The following is an 18830-nucleotide window of genomic DNA, read 5'->3' on the forward strand; positions in this document are numbered from 1 at the left end:
ACTTCCCGGGGTTTGTCACGTTGCCTGGTGAGGGTCGGCTTCCAGAGCTTGGATTGAGCTGGGAGCACTACGTGGCTGCCCCGGCCCCGCCGGATGAGATTATCGACGGTGTCGTGTGCGACACGAGGGCAGACATGGTGATCAGAAAGTTCTGGGTAATTTATCCTTTACACATTTAAAAATCTTTAACTAGCTAGTTATTAATTGTACTAATCAATATTGTCTCATTTGATTGCAGACATTCTACAGGTGTGAGGAGGGATACGAGGAGGACGCGGCACATGTTATCGAGAACGTCTGCAAGCGCCTACTTCAGAACTTACGACACGAGGCTCGGGTGCAGGCTGTTCGAGACTACTACGCCTTGCGTGGTATCAAGAAGACCAAGCCGGCGTGCCGCGATAAGTTCCTGAGTAAGGAGCAGTACATGAAGGTAATTCTTAAGGCCTTCTCTACTTAAGTTCCTTCATTTAGTAATTCTTAGCCGTAGCGCTCAAGTTTCTATTTGCTAACTTAGGCGCCTCCGAGATGGTGTGCGGATCGGATGGATTGTTGGGAGGTGTTGGTCGATGAGTGGTGCTCAAAACAATGGCTAGCCCTCCACAACGAGGCCAAGGACAAACGTGCCCAAATGGAAGGTGTGCCACACCATCAAGGCAGCTCCAACTTATATCAGTTCGGGCGCAACTGGGTATGTGGTTTGCTTCATGATTCATGCAATTCATTCATCATGCTAGCTTGAGCCCTTTAATTACTAATTTTCATTGTTTCTCTCTTTCAGGCACGCTACAATAAGGCGGATAAGGTGCCAGAGGTGTACGACCTGTATGCCATGGCCCACACTGCCTCTTTCAAGAAAGTCAAGGCTTTCTCTCAGTCTGACCTCGATGATGCAAACAACTTCACCAACATCTCCTCGCACAACAAGCTCGTGAGATATAGAGATGAGGGGAAGGCGAGGAAAGGGGAGGACTTTAACCCGAGCCAGGGTCCCATTGATCTAGAGCTGTTGATGATATTTGGTGGCGGGAGGTCCCATGGCTCCATAGCCATTGGAGATGGACTTATCCGTTGTCCTAGCACTCTCCCGGAGATCAAGGCGCGCCAGTCGAGCTCCGCTCCTGAGATAAGGCCTCGTGAACGGCCAGTGCAACTCGCCATCAAGGTTAGTGATACGTACTCAGTTATCTTTCTCCATTACATTGTGTGCGCTTCCATCAATGATTACAAATGGTCATGTGAGTGGTGTTGCAGGCTGCTATACAGAGTGAGAGAGATAGAACGGAGAAACTTCTGGTGGAGGCGGCGGAGAGGCAGCGGGAGTTGGAGGAGAGGACGACAAAGATGATGGAGGAGGAGAGGGCACGGAATGACATGCAGGCAAGGGCCATGTACGAACTCCTTGTGGTAAGTTTCTTCTGCAGATTAGCCAAAACATTCATGTAGTGTTTGTCTCATTACTAACTAGTATGACTGAGTCGTCAAAACCAAATGTGCAGTCTGTGTGCGAGAAGACAGGTCAGACCGCTCCGCCGATGCCAGTGATTGCTCCTGGGACCATGGTGAGTTTTATTTGAATGGACATTACTTGCTAGTCTTAACATTTGAGTGTCATCATGCTAACAAGACATTGGAAATGATCTTTGGTGCAACGTAACTCCAGACAAGCATCGCACGATCCTTCTCCAGCTACCGACACGAGCCACCCCGCTCCTACACCTCCTGGATCTTGGTAAGTTTATCTAGTGTTTTGCTTAACACATGCATAAATACCTAGACTTAGCTTTATTTCCTCCAATGCTTACCATAATGATCTAGACTTAGCTTCTTCTCCTCCAAAATGACTTAATAAGCTTACTGACCTCCAAAACCATCCATTTTACCTAAGTTAGCTCTAAAACGATCTATACTTAGCTTACTTATGTCAAAAATTGCATAATTAGCTTAGTTAGCTCATAGACGATCCATTTTACCTAAGTTAGCTCTAAAATGACCCATTTTACCTAGGTTAGCTTATAAATGATCCAGTTCATCCAAGTTAGCTCAAAAATGACCCATTTTACCTAGATTAGCTCCTAAATGATCCATTTTACCTACATTAGCTTTAAAATGACCCATTTCACCTAGGTTAACTCCAAAATGACCCATCTTACCTAGGTTATCTCATAAACGATCTATTTCAACTAATTTAGCTCATAAACGATCCATTTCACCAAGTTAGCTAAAAAACAATCCATTTCACCTAAATTAGCTCTTAAATGATCCATTTCACCTAAGTTAGCTCAAAAAGATCCACTTCAACTAAATTAGCTCATAAATGATCCATTTCACCTAAGTTAGCTCAAAAACGATCCATTTCAACTAAGTTAGCTCATAAATGATCCATTTCACCTAAGTTAGCTAAAAAATGATCCATTTCACCTTAGTTACCTCAAAAACGATCCATTTGACCTTAGTTAGCTTATAAATGACCCATTTCAACTAAGTTAGCTCATAAATGATCCATTTCACCTTAGCTAGCTCATAAACGACCAATTTCAACTTAGTTAGCTCATATATGATCCATTTCACGTAAGTTAGCTCATAAATGATATACTCTTCTTGTTCTAGTCTTCTTCTTGTTCTACTCTTCTTGTTCTAGTCTTCTTCTTGTTCTACTCTTCTTGTTCTAACTTTCTTATTTTTCATTTTGCAGATTTCATTCACTTGACGAAAGCTTGCATAGATGGAGTGCTCCTTATCCCTTTCTCTGTTTCTTTTGTATCGTTGAACTATGCATGTATCGTTGGATGAAACTGTTGTAATATATATGGTTGGATGCCTCTATGTTGAACTTGTTATGTCTGATGGAACTATGCATGTAATATATATGGTTGGATGATGAAGTTATGTGTTGGATATCTTATATGTTTGCTCTGTAATGGCCTTTTGAAATATATCTATATATGTCATATATATTTGTGATGAAAATTGTTGGATTTAATAAAAAACAGATAAAAGAGCCAATATGCAGGCTCTTTGCCGTCTGCCACCGACGGCAACGGGCTCTTTGCCATCTGCCGCGGATGGCAAAGAAGACACGTGGCATCTAGCTGTGCTTCCTGGGAGCTGACCCATTTGGTCAGTTTGCCTACAGTGGCAGACGGCAAAGACTTTGCCATCAGTGGCAGACGGCAAAGAACCTGCCATGTAGTGACGTGTAGATGACATCATACGGCGGACGGCAAAGACACTAGAAATTTTGCCGTCAGCGGCGGACGGCAAAGGCCTGCCGTTAGCCACTTAACGGACTGACAGCGCAATTATTGCCGTCCGCTCTCTTTGCCGTCCGCCGCAGACGGCAAAGGGCCTTTGCCGTCAGCCGCCAGGAAGCAGACGGCAAAGTAGCTGTTTACCGTAGCCTACTTTGCCGGAGCCTTTTGCCGTCCGCGGCTGACGGCAAAGGCCTTTGCCGTCCGCCGTTCATGCCTTTGCCGTCCGCCATGGCAGACGGCAAAGTAGCTGATTCCTGTAGTGCTAGCGCCCCTTTCATCATATGGATAGGAGGAGGAGTGGCATATGATGACAAGATGGTGGATTCAGGCATATTGTTGTAATACTTTATAAGGTCTTCGAGAATAATCAATAAAGTGGCTGCATGCATCTTCCAGATGCAGAGGCCGGGGGTCATCCTCCTTTTCTAAAAAAAAGAAACTATGCATAGATATTACTCTCTTTTTTGTGGCCTTGTGTAGTATATATTGTAAATAAATTATCATGAACTATTGAGCCTTTCGCTTTTTCTGTAACACACTGAACCTTTGCATTATTGCCGTATGAAATACAAAATGTTTCATATCAGATTGGATATGGCTGGGGCGGGTGGGGTGCGGCAAGCCGCACTTCCTATCTAGTTTCTATGTGACCGGGCAACGGAGGTATGGACCGCCCTTGGCCTGGGAGAAATGGTGGCGTCCATTGCCACTTCGCACCTTTCTGGCACGGCTGTGTTGGAGGAGCTTCTATGCTCCGATAGAGCTTTGCTACACGTACGTGAGATTACGGGGTCAAGGGGGTTAAGTGGTGGTTTGATTAGCGGGAAAGGTAATTACTTAGGTTTACCATAAATAAACCTTTCGTAAGTCTAGCACTTTTGGCTCCGATATACCTGGAGGAATTCCACTCCCGAGTGAGGACCCAGTTGAACTTGTAATGGTTGTAGCACATGGTTTATTTGGTACTCCCTCCGTAAAAAAAATATAAAAGCTTTTAGATTACTAAAGTACTTCCTCCGTCCGAAAATACTTGTCATCAAAATAGATAAAAAAGATATATCTAGAACTAAAATACATCTAAATACATCATTTTTTATTCATTTTGATGACAAGTATTTTCGAACAGAGGGAGTAGTTATCTAAACGCTCTTATATTTCTTTACAGAGGGAGTAGGAACGTAGGAAGGTCACATGCGGATCACCTGAGCGTGCCACAATGAGCATCAGGGCCATGGTAGCCAATAGTTTGGCCAGAAGATTACAACCGCCAGTTAAGAGAGCAAGCATGGTCATACGGCTAGTGTCATATAAAAACGTGTGAAAAACTTTGGGCCATACGGCTAGTGTCATATAAAAATGCAATACTATTTATCACCGGATCACTTTTTATTTTTTTTCCTTCTGTATCAACATGTGTGTGATCAATGAAACAGGGAGTTGAAGTGGCCCAATTCCAACGTACAGAGAACAACACTGCTATCCTATGTATACAAGACAAACACTACTGTCTACAGATCAACAAATTGCAGGCCATGGCTTCAGTATAAATCATAACTGGTTGTATGATGCTGCTATCATATGCCTGGTCCAAATTTCTGCAGTCTGTGCTGATTGGATCTACATTTGATCAGATACAGTACACCAAAAAATTGGATTTGGTAATCCTGAGTTCAGAAAATGCTGCACCACAATTGCTCACAGCTACAGAAAAATCTGCAAAGCTCGCCCTAAAATAGTCTAACGAATGAATCGGTCTGCCCGCGCGCGTACCTTCAATCAAGCAATGTATGTACAGGGGACCATACCGCTGGTCAGCAAATCTTTGGCCATTCAGTATTATGCACATGGGTTGTCACGGATGAATGATCCTATCTGGTGTGCGAGAGTTGCTTGGATGCAAGGCTGAACATCTCCTTTAGGCGAGCAGATGAACTGGAAAGAACATTCTTCTCAATTCTCTTCTGATGTCTGGTGGTCTTTGACCATTCAATTCCAAGATAGACTTGGACACTGCACGCCTTTTGTTTAGGAGCAAGGTCTTCGATTTGATACTTTATATGAAGCTGCACACGCAAGTTAGGTGAACAGGTCATTACAGTAATTATTCTGATTTTATTCAGGAAGTTAGCAGGAATGCAACTGATTCCTTTGAAATATGCAAAGGAGGAACTTGGCGCAATGGGCTGCGTTAAGATGGAGGGTGTTTGTTGCAGCGGAAGAAGGATGACAAAGGTGTCCTAATATGTTTCTTATCTCTAGTAGAATCCTGCTGTTTTAGCTTTATGTATGGCCCCTACAAATTCTCTTCTTCGGATGGAAGAGATGTCGTGCCTGGTTCCATCTTTAAATCAGGAAAATGGACAAAAGGACAACCTACAGTAATATTTCATATTTGTCTCTGCATATAAACCCCAGAATAAAGATTGCTCGCAAAATTACGCAATGCATGTCACATATACCTCATGGTAAACCTATACTCACATTGTTTAAAGTAATACTAAAATTAGATCATTCACTGAAGCCGTTTCGTCTTTTGAACCAGCAGAGCAGATTTTTTATTAAAAGCTGCCTGTAGTTTAGTACTTACTTTTTGAATCAAATAAATCCTCCATACAGGGATTTCAACAACAACAACAGAGCGTTTAGTCCCAAACAAGTTGGGGTAGGCTCATTCAGGGATTTCAACAAACTAGTGAAAATAAAATGATGCAACTTTAGTACAATAACCCACTTAAAATTTAAAAACGAATGGCAAGCAAGTGAGGGATACAACTAGTTTTCAATGGCAGATGTTTCTTGAAGTGGTATCCCATTTAGTAGGTGTTACTCTAAAGTCAAACTGGCTCACTAGTAAACACATGGGTTTTTTTTTCTGAGATGTGAGCAGAAGTTTCAAGTATATCGACATACCGTGAAGAAGTCACCAAGAAGGACGCCTTGAAGTTCCATCACCTCTTCAATAATCCACCCTTTCTTATTGGGCATAGGAGATTTCAGCTGGGTCCCAGTCACTTCTCCTCCAACAGGAGACAACTTCCTGCTAAACTTGTAATGAATTTGTCGTTGATATTCATCAGGTTTATCTGATTCCCATTGTGTAGCCGAGTATTTGAGGCATCCAACTTTCTCCATGACTTTCATCTCCAACGAACCTCCTTCGAACACCTCCAGAAGTGAATTCATCTGGCAAAAGACAAATATGCTTCAGTTCACCATCTGGCGATTAAAGTTCATCCTAAGCAGTTCCAAGAGTTGCAGCTGCAAATTTTACTGAACTTACATTAGCAGAAATGGTTGACGAGAAAACTTCACTCATCTGAAGGCTCTTGGAATCGTCAACACCAACAAAAATTCCACTGTCCTCACTCTGAAGTGTATTATTTTGAGATTGTTCCTCAGCAATCTGTACTTTAGACTCGGAGCTCAATGATCTTGCTTTCCATAACGCCATTATTGTCCTGTAAAGCACCAAAAAATAAGGGCAAGGGTAAAATAACAAGAACAATAATGTCATACAAATAGTCCAAGGTGCTATGTGTATCAATGCAGATATGTATTGATGGTCCAGACTGGCAGTTGCTATAGGCAAACCTTTGAGTGGTTTGGTGTTAGTGGAGCTAAAGCACTTCATTATTTAAGGAAGGTGGAGATTACCTATTGGCCACACTAAATGATGCAAAAGATTGCAAAGAAAACTTCAGCTTTCCACTCTCTACACTCTTCGCACCATGCTTTGCATCCATGCCTCTACCTCTGTGAAGAGTTATTGCAAGGGATGGACTCCATGTCGATAGTGATGGGGGAATTGCCTGTATGTCTTCAATATCCTCCCATAGAAAGAAAAACTTTGTTTTCCGGCCAAACATGCTTGAATAAAATCCAATTATTCTTGGAGACAAGAAAAGATGGCCCTGAAATGAATATTGACTGAACCCTTAGCAAGCTACTCCCTCCGTCCCGTAATATAAGAGTGTTTTTTACACTAATGTAGTGTCAAAAACGCTCTTATATTATGGGACGGAGGGAGTATTTATTTGATATCCGTGTACTATTTGAAATCACACATGTAATAACATGAAAATAATCTGAACTTTTATTTTCAATCCACATGTTAGAACTTGACAATCTGAGATGTTCATAGTTGATAAAAGGTGCCACATCCACAAGTTAGCAGCATCCAAACCAACGAATCACATATCAGGCCAGCATCCTTTTAATTTATTTATTTTGAAATGGCATTTATGACAGTAACTGAATAAGGAGTTCAAAATTAACAACTCTGCAAGTTAAGCTTATGTGTTTTGTGCTTCCTGGGTAAGATATGAATCAGAGAAGTTCGAGCCTTAGGGCCCTACGGTACAGTCATGTCAGGCCTATATATACGTTGTGCGCTCAAGCAAAGAAGAATCAATATAATCTCCCCATGATCCTCATCTATGTTACACTTCCAACTCCCCCTTCCAAAACCCCAATTTCCCTTCAAGTCATGTCGTTTGGCCTTCCCCTACACTATAGTAATCTACTGGTTGTGAACTAAGTTCAAAACAGTGTTAAGTCGCAATTCGAGAAGTACCTGTGTAGGCAATTTCCGCTTCAAGTAGCAGGTAAAACTGCTGATTAGAAATTCTTCTGCAGGCAGAGAGAAGAGCTCCTGGAATGCAGTATTAGTTCGAGGAGACCGCAACGTCATCTGGCAGAAGTAACCCAGATCAGACTAGGGGAAAATCACAAATTAACAGTATGCTTCGGCGAATATGGGAAGGAAAGCACTCACCTTCTTACCAACTTCTTTCTCCATTTTGCTCAGATACTCAGTGACCATACCAGTGCCCTTTGAGTTGTTCAAGAAGATTCTTAGGTGTAACTTAGACTGCCTGGACTTAGCCAAGTTACCTTGAAGAGGAATCCATACATCTGCTAGCTCTGACAGATTTGATTTGACAAAGTTGATTTCAGCATGTCCAAGAGAGGTAACTTCGTCAAATGGTCCATCAAAATCATATACGTGTACATTCATCACTGATGGAGGATCATCCATGGCATCAAACTCAAAGATGTCTGCAACATTTAGGACAACTTATTTAGTTACCAGATGCAGGTGTATCACATGGCTCCATCTTTTCTACTAAAATGAGGAGTTCCCAAGTTAATCTTCCTCGATGATATATTTCGGAAGAAAAATCAGAAACTCTACAACAGAACACATACCGTTCCACTGAGGTTCAAGTGTTTGGAACTTGATTGAGCTTGTTTTGGTTTTGCCATTGCAAGTAAATACCACATAAGGATCAGAGAAACCAGTAGCATCGACTGGTGCCAAATTGGTTCCCTCAATTAAGGCAACAGTTAGCAACCATCCATCGCCTTGTGCTTTCACACCATGATCACCAACTGCATGAGGGAAACTATTAGCCTAACATAATCACATTCATGTCTACAAGATTCAATAGTGTAGATAAAAAATAGTCAAATTACTATGGTATTTACCCATTAGTTTTCTTGAGAAAATAATGTCAGAAGTTCCATATTTCTTTTGCATCAAGAAAAATAAAAACTCCAAAAAAATGTGTATAGCATGTTATTTTCTTATCATAAATATAGCCATGGTTTGTTAATAATGGGAATCTTGTATTTCCAAAGAGGTTCAGGTACATGCATGCTGGAGATGCAAAATGATGAGAAGATAAAAAGGGGAAAATTACCTTTTTGTTCTCTTGCCTGAAAAAAACACATGATTTTCTTAAATATGTGTTGCACCTGAAGAAACAATAGCCCACCCATGACAATCTCACTGATAGAATCTGGCAAATCTAATCCAGGAAACTCAAGTCCCTGAACTGCACCTGAATTCACTAGTGAAACATGAACACCAATGTACAAGGCAACAAAAAGAGAGGACAAGACACCAAAGTTGCAGAAGTATAGGAATGCTATCTTCCAATCAGACTCCTGCCCCCCTTGCAATGAAGCTAAGACCTGCTCCTTATCTGATCCAGCATCGTCTACATCAATAGGATTGATCTTCTCTGACAGCAGATCAGAGAACTGTGAATAATTTTGCTCCAAGCCTTGTCTTGCTCCATTTTCTATAATACTTTTCATCATAGTACTCTGAAGAAAATTCATGCGCCAAGAAATTACCAAATGTGAAGTCTGTTGCTCAGAATCAAGTTCAGGGCCTGGCATAATACGGAAAAGAACCTCTGTCCGAAAATAAGTACCACAAGGAACATCAGGAGTGCTAGCACTCAATAGAACTGAATACTCTTTTCCATCAGCCTTCAAATAAGATTGTTCCTCTGTTGCCTTTACAGCTTTAACCAATTTGGATGGTGCAGTTGTATAACTTATCACTCTCTTCAGGGACTCCCCATCATTATCAATTCTCCAGGGTTCCGTTTTGAAATCAGTACAACCCTGAAGCTGAACCAATGTTTGCCGAAAATCTGAATCTGGTGAGAAGAGAAGGTTATTCAAATCACTAGGTGACGTAAAATATGACTGGTTAACAAGAATTCCTTGTAAATTCACAGGCATTTCGACTTGTCCGTGCCTTGATTCAAAAGATCCCAATAGTTCAGCAAATGTAATCTCTAAACAAATGTCACTAGTTTGGATTAAAGGAGCCTCAAATACTGCTGGTGCTTGTTGAACTTCTTCTAAAGCCTCGGTCTTTGTCAATGACGTTGACGAAATATCATCATTTTTCTTGGCAAACATTTGATAGACACGATCAACAAGCGAGGGCTTGTCAAGCTTTTCTGTTTTAGAAGTTCCGGCTTCACTAGAAATTTCAGTAGGAATCAACCTGTCCTCTGGATCTCTCACTTCGCCACATTTGTCGTCTTCAGGGATTTCAGTTCCATCAGAAAAATACTCATTAACATCATCTTCTTTAGTAGCTTCATTTTCTTCATAAGCTAATGCAGCCGATGACGCTCCTGCGCTTTGACTGGATTGCAATGAATACTCTTTCTGTGTACCAGTTAGTTCAGTTGCAAGATCATCAGACCATGATCGTGTGGCCCCAGCTGTTTCTAAAGATATTGCAAGACAAATCTCCCCTGCAGGATGCAACTAAATAATAAATAACAGCAAAGTGCCCAGCATATTTCGCACAATTACATAGTAAGTAGAATTCATGCCCTTGTAGGTCTTACAGTTAGCAGTAGATAAACGAATACATGTTGTAATTTCAAAAAGTCAAATACTGAATCCATATGCAAAAAGACAAAAAAAAAACATTACTTAACATAGCAAACGTCACTAGAGATATTTCGCAGTGTAAGTAGAATACATCCCCTTCAATATCTTACAGTTAGCATCAGATAGATGAATACCAAAGTCAAATACTGAATCCGTATGCAAACGTCCATGAGGAAATGACTAGAGAAAAATTGAGAGTTGAAACAATTACCACAATCAACTGCCTTGTCGCTCTTGGCCTTGGGAAGAAGCTGGTACCAGCGCGTGCCGAGCGAGAAGTTCTCCGCGGCCAGAAGATCCTCCAGTGTCACCCTCACCTGGCCCAGGAAGTCATCAGTCCCGATCATGTCTTCATCATAGACATCTAACTTGAGCACCTCCCGGACATCGGCGACGACGAAGCTGAACTCCTGGTCCCACTCCGGGTTCAGGTTCATCTTGACCACCTTGGTCTTGAACCGCTGCTTCCCAACCTGCAGTTTCACATACGGGTCGCTGAACCCGTTGAAATCCATGGCGCGCAGGTTGCGGGCTCCGATCACACGCACAGTCAGCCTCATCTTCGCCGACGAACTTGCCTCAGCCCGCGCGAATCCCCCGACAAGAACCGCCCGGAAATGGCTTACTCCTCTCCCGATCCCAAACAAACTCCGCCCCAAAAGAACCAAGAAACGGGCCAACTACCGCCGCCCCCCAAGAACCAATCCCAAGATCAAAGTGGCAAATCAAACTCCCATCACTTCTCTCTCGCCCGCCCGCCCGTTACCAATCCCGGCAAAACAACAAGACTGACAGGCACATCGACCACTTTCCAGGTGCCAATCTCCGTCTCCAAATCCAGGACCCCCCTGGATGTGGACGGACACAGGAGGAGAACCAGATCAGACTTTGCACGCTCCGGGACGGACAGGGGAGGGGGGCAAGAAGAAGAAGCAAGCAGACGAGAAATGGCAAGAAGAGGAGGAAACCAAGTGATGGGAGCAACCAGCAGACCGCCAATATACTAGCTTCGCACGGCTCGAAGTCTTCTTCCTGGTTGGATCAAGTCAAAGGAAAAGAACCCCGGCCACATGGACGCGAGATCTCGTCAACGACACACAGAGCGAAATGGGAAGGAAGCGAGGGGTGGGAGGGGGGGAAAAGGCATCGTGTTCTTGATGGTGCGCACTGTTAAATTATTGGCGGCGCATCTCCGTTTTTGGTGTGCTCCCGAGTCGGCGGTTCCGGTTCTCTTCGTCTTGTCTTTTCTCCGGCTCTCGTCTCCCCGCGTTTGTCGTTGGTCGCCGTCGCGGCGTCGCTGTTGAGGAACTCGGGATTCCGGTGTGAAGTGGTGAGATTTCCCGTGATGGATTTTCATGGGCTCGAGTACAGCTGCAGCTATCTTGATTGAATAAGGTAAGAGACATGTCAGACAATGGATTCGCAACGGGTGGTCATGATTGAGTTGAATCCCGGCTTTGCCCCCTCCTGCAATTTAGGCAATAGAGTCCTTTTATGTCCAGAAGTGGAAACCTTTCCCCTCTTGTTATGTTGTAGACTGGTTTTCACTGTCAGTGGGATTTCAATGAAATTCACTGGATTTCGATACTTTCAGTAGACATTGAATATTTACGTTTCGGTCAAAATATTTCAGCAATTTCAGTAGTACACAGAAGTTCAATCGTTTCACAAAAATCAAACATTTAATTGAATTCAAGTGAATATTTCTGCCCTTTGGCCGAAATGCAAACCCAAAGTCGATGAAATTCACTGAATTTCGGTGAGGTCGGTTAGTGCTAATTTTTTTCTGAAACTAAAAATAAAAAAAACATAGTCGTACAATGTTTGCATTCTTATACATTTGTGCATGCATATCGTGATGTCATTTCCTTGCATTTTATTTTTACCCCAAAAAGGGAAATCCCTACCTTGCTACAATTGAGCCTTTCTTATGAATGATTTGCACTATTTGCCTTCTTTGGTCTCCCCTAATCTTCACTTACAGGATCCGCCACCGGTTTGGGTCAAAGTATTTCATACAAATTTGATAGGAATTGAGTCTTGTAAAAACTTTGTGGGTATTCGACTTCTATGATTCTAAAAACGTGGGACATGAAAAATACATGATTGCGGTATCATATCCACTCAAATTTTATAGGATTTTGCCTGCACCACGTTTGTTTGGTTAGGGTATCTCCAACGCTATCCCCTAAAACAAACACACTATTTGTCCGCGTGCCGCATCCGGCCGCATCCGTGAACACAATACGAGAGCCGGTCATCCAATAATAGTCATCAAACTTTCCCTATTGGTCCGACCTTGCTCGTGTATGCATTTCATCAAACACTTTGTGTGCTCTTGAGCACAAACGACAGACACATGTAGCCAATAACAACAACGACCATGGTGACACAAACAACAAGTTGTGATTGAGAGATTTGTTCCTAATGATTAAGAGAGTTGTTTTTTACTCTTTTGAATCATTTTCCTCTCTCTGAGTTGTTCCTTGTGATTCTAAGAATTGTTCCCTGTGATTGAGAGATTTGTTCTTGGTGATTGTGAGAGTTGCTCCCTGTGAGTTACCATCCCCACGGATACCGAGAAGGGCGAGCTCCGGGATTATTTTCAGCCACGCACCTTGTGGCTAGGAGAACTCTGGGGATCCTTGTGTGTATATTTCCGTTTTTGTGTCCATGGCTGCTGCCAAGGACTAGCTCGGGCCATGCGTGGTGCCCTCCGTCTGTCGTGCTTGCGGGAGAGAGAAGAGCACATGGTTGCTTTTGGTTGGACATGCGGATGTCTGGACGCCCGCAAAACGTCCTCAAGTTTGTGGCCAGTATAACGAAATTTGGACATGCAGATTGGTCCGTGGACACTTAAGGAACTTCGTTGGAGAAACGGTCAGAACACTGTGATTCGAACATATACTGGCACTTTGCAGGTCTGCTTTTGAGATGCCCTTACACCATATTAAAAGCAAATGATTTTTCCCAGACATTTAAGACACAAATCCTACGAAATGTATTGCAAGGATTCCACAAAATCTTATAGGTTACAACCTTACAAATCAAATAGCCCATACCCAAAATTCCCATGAATTCTTTTAAGTCAAAGGGGCACAATACTGTGTTGTCTTTTCCGTCATAAGATTAGCTTTTAAAATTCCTACTCTTCCTTTCAGACTCCATGTATTCACTTTATTTGAGATGTCCAATCGAGCATGTATATTTATCTCTTTTCTTCTATGTATAGGAGTGTCTATTCACTATGTTATACACCCTATGTTCCTAAATATAAGACATTTTCGCAGTTTAATTTAAACTACCAAAACCTTTTATATTTAGATGCAGAGGTAGTACATTCCATTTTTTCGGGGACACTATGGTATACATTGGACTTCCAAAAGGCATATGACCGCATGTATTGGTCTTTCCTGCGGCTGGTGCTCCAACGAAGGGGTTTCGATGAGAGATGATGCTCGTGGATTATGCAGTTTGTTAGGACTGGGAACGCCACCATTAATATCAATGACGATGTGGGCTCATTTTTCAGGTCCTATTGGGGAGTTAAGGAAGGGGGTCTCATTTACCCTCTTCTTCAACCTAGTAGTCGATGTCCTGGCTGGCATCCTAGACAAAGCTAGGTTGGCCGATCACCTCAAGGGGGTTGTGGGTCACCTGATTCCCGAGTGTGGTGTCACCCATTTGCAGTATGTGGATGGCACCTTGATTATGGTGGAGAGATTGGACCTTGACATCGTTAATCTTAAGTTCCTCCTACTATGCTTTGAGGCCATGTCGGGGCTTAAGATTAACTTTGACAAGAATGAGGTAGTCGTCCTAGGGTACTTTGCGGCCGACCAATAGCGGATTGCGGATAACCTAAACTGCAAGTTGGCGAACTTCCCCATTGCTTATCTAGGGATGCCTATGTCAGACTCCAGGATCTTGTTAAGTGAATTTGACCCACTTGTGGGACGAGTAATGTCTTGTCCTCAGACCTAGTGTGGACGGTTCACTTCCAAGGGAAGTAAAGTTGTCCTTATTAGCTCCAACCTAGCGAGCCTCTCCATGTATATGATGGGGATGTATCTCCTTCCGGAGGGGCGTCCATAGCTCCTTTGACAAGGACTTGGCTAGGTTCTTCTAGCAGGCGGCTGACGGTCGCCAGAAGTATCACATGGTCAAGTAGGCAGACATCTGCATGCCTAAGGATCGGGGTGGACTAGGTATTATTGCCTCGCGTCGCATAAACGTTGCCCTCATGTCGCGCCGGGTCTGGCGGATCTTGCGGGGAGAGGATGGTCTATGGCTATAGCTTCTCCACGCGAAATATCTTAGAGGCGATCCACTCCTGGCTTGTTCTCGCCTGGATGGCTCCTAGTTCTAGAAATTCGTCTAGAAGATCAACGAGGTGATCCGTCTTGGGGTCTCCTTCTCTATAGGTAATGGGGAAGAGACCCAATTCTGGCTACATCCATGGGTTGGGGGTGTGGCTCTTCGGGTGGCTTTTCGAAGCTTGTTTGCTATCTGCGCTGACCTGAGTATCCTGGTTTCTGCAGCATTCTAGAATGGGTAGTGGAACATCTTGTTCCGTCACACATTTGGGTAGGAGGAAACTGTTGAGTGGGCTAGATTGCGGGCAGCCCTCCCGCATGGAATCCCTGGACACCATTTCCTAGAGTCTCTCACCTTCGGTGAGTTCTCCATAGTTTGTCATATCAAGCACTATGTCATTCACTGACTATTCCATGGATTTCCCCGTAGTGGTAGGCCCCATTGCCTATGAAGATCAGGATTTTTGTGTGGAAGCTTCTGTGCGAACGCCTCTCCTCTGGGATAGAGGCGCTCAAGAGGAATGGCCCGAGTAATGGCTTGTGCCCCCTATGTGATGTCCCAGAGACTGGGACCCACATCCCATTCTCATGCATGGCAGCACGGGCCCTTTGGAGTTTCGTTTGTGAGGTGCTAGGGCCCGACTGGGCGGCCCTGGACCTTGCAGAGTTCCTTGAGACCAGAGCTACTTAGACCGGCCGCAATCATCTCTTACTTTGGCTCATCTTTGCGGCAATGTTGTGGACATTGTGGAAGACTCATAATAGAAGGGTGATTGAGTGGATCTTTTCCCGTGGCAAGCCTCTGACTCGATCTTCAAATTCCTTGCGCTTTCTAGGCAACGAGACCGCGATCGACTAAGGCTCATGTTGGATGTGCTTACGGTTGCCGCACGCCAACTATCCTCTTCATAGGGCCGCCTTCTAGCATGCCAGTCGGTGGCTTTTTTTTATCTATTTCTGTTATGCTTCTTTTGGGTGTGATTGTGTTGTTGCCCCGCCGTCGTATTTGTTATGTGTCTTGGTACTTGGTTGTATGGATGTTTGTTTTATCTATAAAGTGAGGCAAAAGCCTATTTCGAGCACTGTGATATACATTCATGTGGGTGTCCACAAAATATGGCATCTAATTCCATCATATTTATACTCCTCTGTTTTTCATCGACCATGTGGGTATGCAAATGAGGCCTTCTTGGGTTCAAAGAAAAAGTGAAAGAAATACATAGGAATAGAAAAAAAGATCTATGGTGACACTATTCAAGCCTTTGATTCAAATAAATATTCAAAAGAAAACTGAAGAAAATTTTCCTTTAGTTTTAGTTTTGAAGAAAAAATGTAGGAATCTTACAATCTATTGGACGTCTTTTTCAAATTCCCACGCACGAAGAATAAGATTAAGATTCTTAGTGCATAATAACATGCTAACTATGCCTTTTCATTTGGTTTACTTTGATATGACTTTGTTTATTACTCCCTCCTTCTTAAAATAAGTACCTTGAGCTTAGTACAAATTTGTACTAGAATTAGTATAAAGTTGGGACACTTATTTTGAGACGGAGGGAGTATGATTTATGTGTTTCTATATTCCTATGAACCAATCACCCAAGTATGTAAAATTCTCGCGTTTTTCAATCCTCTATTTTACACATGTATTCCAATTTGATTCGTATGGTTTTATACTTTTCTATGTTTTTATAATAATCATATGAGCCAAAGGAGGCATGTAAGTCGCTGGTTGGGCTTCTCACGCTAGTCATCAACTTTGATAATTAAATATTTCCATTCCAGTAGGTAAATATTCTCACGTGATTGGAATGCATATGATGGTGTCCGAGGTATGCACGGCTAATTAAAAAGGCATGAAATTCACTCATCGACTTTGACTAGTCATAAGCATAGCTCTCTAACTTTGAATAAAAGAGCAACAATTTCCCCCCAAAAAAAGCACAACTCTCTATGGATAACCAAAACGGACAATGTCAAGGCATACCTTTTCAAAAGAAAATTAAAGATTCAAACGTACTTGTCAGTGATGTCTCGGTATCGTAATTGCTTCCCTTTTGCAGCTTTGACATGTTTAATGATAATCATGGTTGTGTATAGGACGTCATTTTTTACTTGCAGTGTCACATCAAATTCTGTTATATCTTTGTTTATCTGGGTAAACATTTTTCTACACGCCACCAAGGTCGCGAGGAAGTTTCCTGGTAATGGCCGTAGGTAACGGCTACATTATCGTAACTAGAGGATCAGTTGCGTACTTCGTGTGAGAGCAACTCTAGCAGACCCCGCATCCCGCCGGCCTGCATAACTCGTTTGCAGTTCGCGTAAAACCCCTTTTGCAGGCCGGCGCAGGCTGACACAGATGCAGATCCCGCATAATGGATCCGTAAAAACGCATATTCGCGGAATATGCTTTTTTACGGGTTGGCTTCTGCGGGTTCTGATCTAGCGCAGCTCCTGCCGGCCCGTAAAACCTAGATTTGCAACTTAAATTGATATTGCATAGTGCTTTTCTTTGCTTTTGCAACAACATTAGATACAAAAGATATCACCAAATCTTGGCTAGAATAGCAAAACCAAAGAAAACAAGAACCACAAGTATGCATTTCAGAAGATTTCCAACTTCCATAACTGATCCCACTAGTTGAAGCAATACCTTCTCCATGCACTCATTGTTGATCTGCGGATTCTTGATCTTGCTTTTTTCATTCTTGATCTTGCTTTCTTCATTCTTCATCTTTGGTTCCAAAGAAGTAGACATTGCTTCCCCTCTAGTTGCACATGCAGCCGCATCATTGCCTTCGATTGTACTAAGGAGTGCACCAATATCTATTAAGTTTCTTTCTATCAACAAAACAATGTATTGGCCTTCCCAAAACCAAAATGAGCATCCATCGTCCTACACAAAAGAATGAGCAAGCTCCAAGTGAGCTACCGCAATTGAACTAAAGAATGAGCTATGGAACGAGCTACCGCAAGTGCACGTACCCCATCGTTTTCGCATTTGTAGAACACCCATCCGGGGTGCTTCGGCGTGCCCGAAGTGAGCCGCAGCACTTGGCGCGGGCAGTCGTCGCACTCTATGAGCGGCATCAGCAGGCCACAAAGACGCTGCGCGAGCGCCGAGCCCGGCGGACGGCCGGACGAGTCCATGCCCGCAAACCTTCAGCGGCGGCGGGCGGACGAACCCGCGCCTGCATGCGGCAATGCGCCCTTGCCTGGATTGCGCGAGAGGCTCCCCGACCACTCCATCGCCTGGGGCAGCAACCGTCGGCCGGGAAAAGCCAAATCCAGCAGCCCGCGATGAAGTGCCGCAGATATGCAAATCCGGCGGCCCGCCGACGAAGGGGGGAGGAAGGGGAGGCCTCGTGCACGTGGCGGCCTTCCGGCGTGCTCCTGCAGGCTGCTGTCGCCGGAATCTTGGGCGGCGGCCGGCGACGGCGCGAGGGGGAGAGGAGTGGTGGTTGGTGGGAGAAAGCGCGGGATGAAATGTCCCCCCTCCCCCACCACCAACCGCTTCTGCTTATATGCAAGGCATCACAGCCGCGAGGGGGAAAGCCGCGTTTTCCCGGGTTGGGGTCGGGATTTTGCCGCGCCCCCTAAATTTTTTTGCGGGCCGGGGCGGGATGCGCGGTCTGATCGGGCTGCTTTTTCAGCCCCGACCCGCATTTTGGCGGTTATTTTATGGGTCGGGGCGGGATGCGGGGTCTGATAGAGTTGCTCTAAGGCAAGTGCAAGGCACCGGCACACCGACCCAAATTTGGGCCGGTCGCACCCGCACCGTGCGATTTAGCAAATTGTAGCCGCACGATATTCTTTCTGCTCCCTTGTGTCTTCTTCTCTGGGAAACCAACCTATTGCGCCGTCATGGACGAACGACGCGCCCGACCTAGAAGCACCGCTCGGCGCGTCCCGCTGGTCGCCGCCCCTCGCAGCGTCGTCTCCTTCTGTGTTTCCTACCCGTTTCGTGCATGCAGCAGCGTGTCCCGTAGTTGCAGCTCCCCATGATGATAGTCGCAACTCCGACGTGCGCCGGTTGCAGGTCGCAGCACCT

At 44.1% G+C, this 18830-nt stretch overlaps 1 protein-coding gene across 1 annotated transcript; it reads right to left on the reverse strand.

Moving 5' to 3' along the window:
- Positions 1–4600: 4600 nt before the first annotated feature.
- On the reverse strand, positions 4601–11792 carry LOC123137845 (C2 and GRAM domain-containing protein At1g03370). The gene is made up of 9 exons (XM_044557697.1): positions 10672–11792; positions 8957–10318; positions 8463–8645; positions 8029–8312; positions 7828–7944; positions 6909–7165; positions 6535–6712; positions 6165–6437; positions 4601–5317 (listed from the first exon to the last, which is right to left on the reverse strand). The coding sequence occupies exons 1-9, from the start codon at positions 11018–11020 to the stop codon at positions 5123–5125; spliced, it is 3198 nt and encodes a 1065-aa protein (XP_044413632.1). The 5' UTR covers positions 11021–11792; the 3' UTR covers positions 4601–5122.
- Positions 11793–18830: the final 7038 nt, after the last annotated feature.

This window comes from Triticum aestivum, chromosome 6B (assembly GCF_018294505.1).
Source record: "Triticum aestivum cultivar Chinese Spring chromosome 6B, IWGSC CS RefSeq v2.1, whole genome shotgun sequence".
NCBI classification, from domain to species: Eukaryota; Viridiplantae; Streptophyta; class Magnoliopsida; order Poales; family Poaceae; genus Triticum; species Triticum aestivum.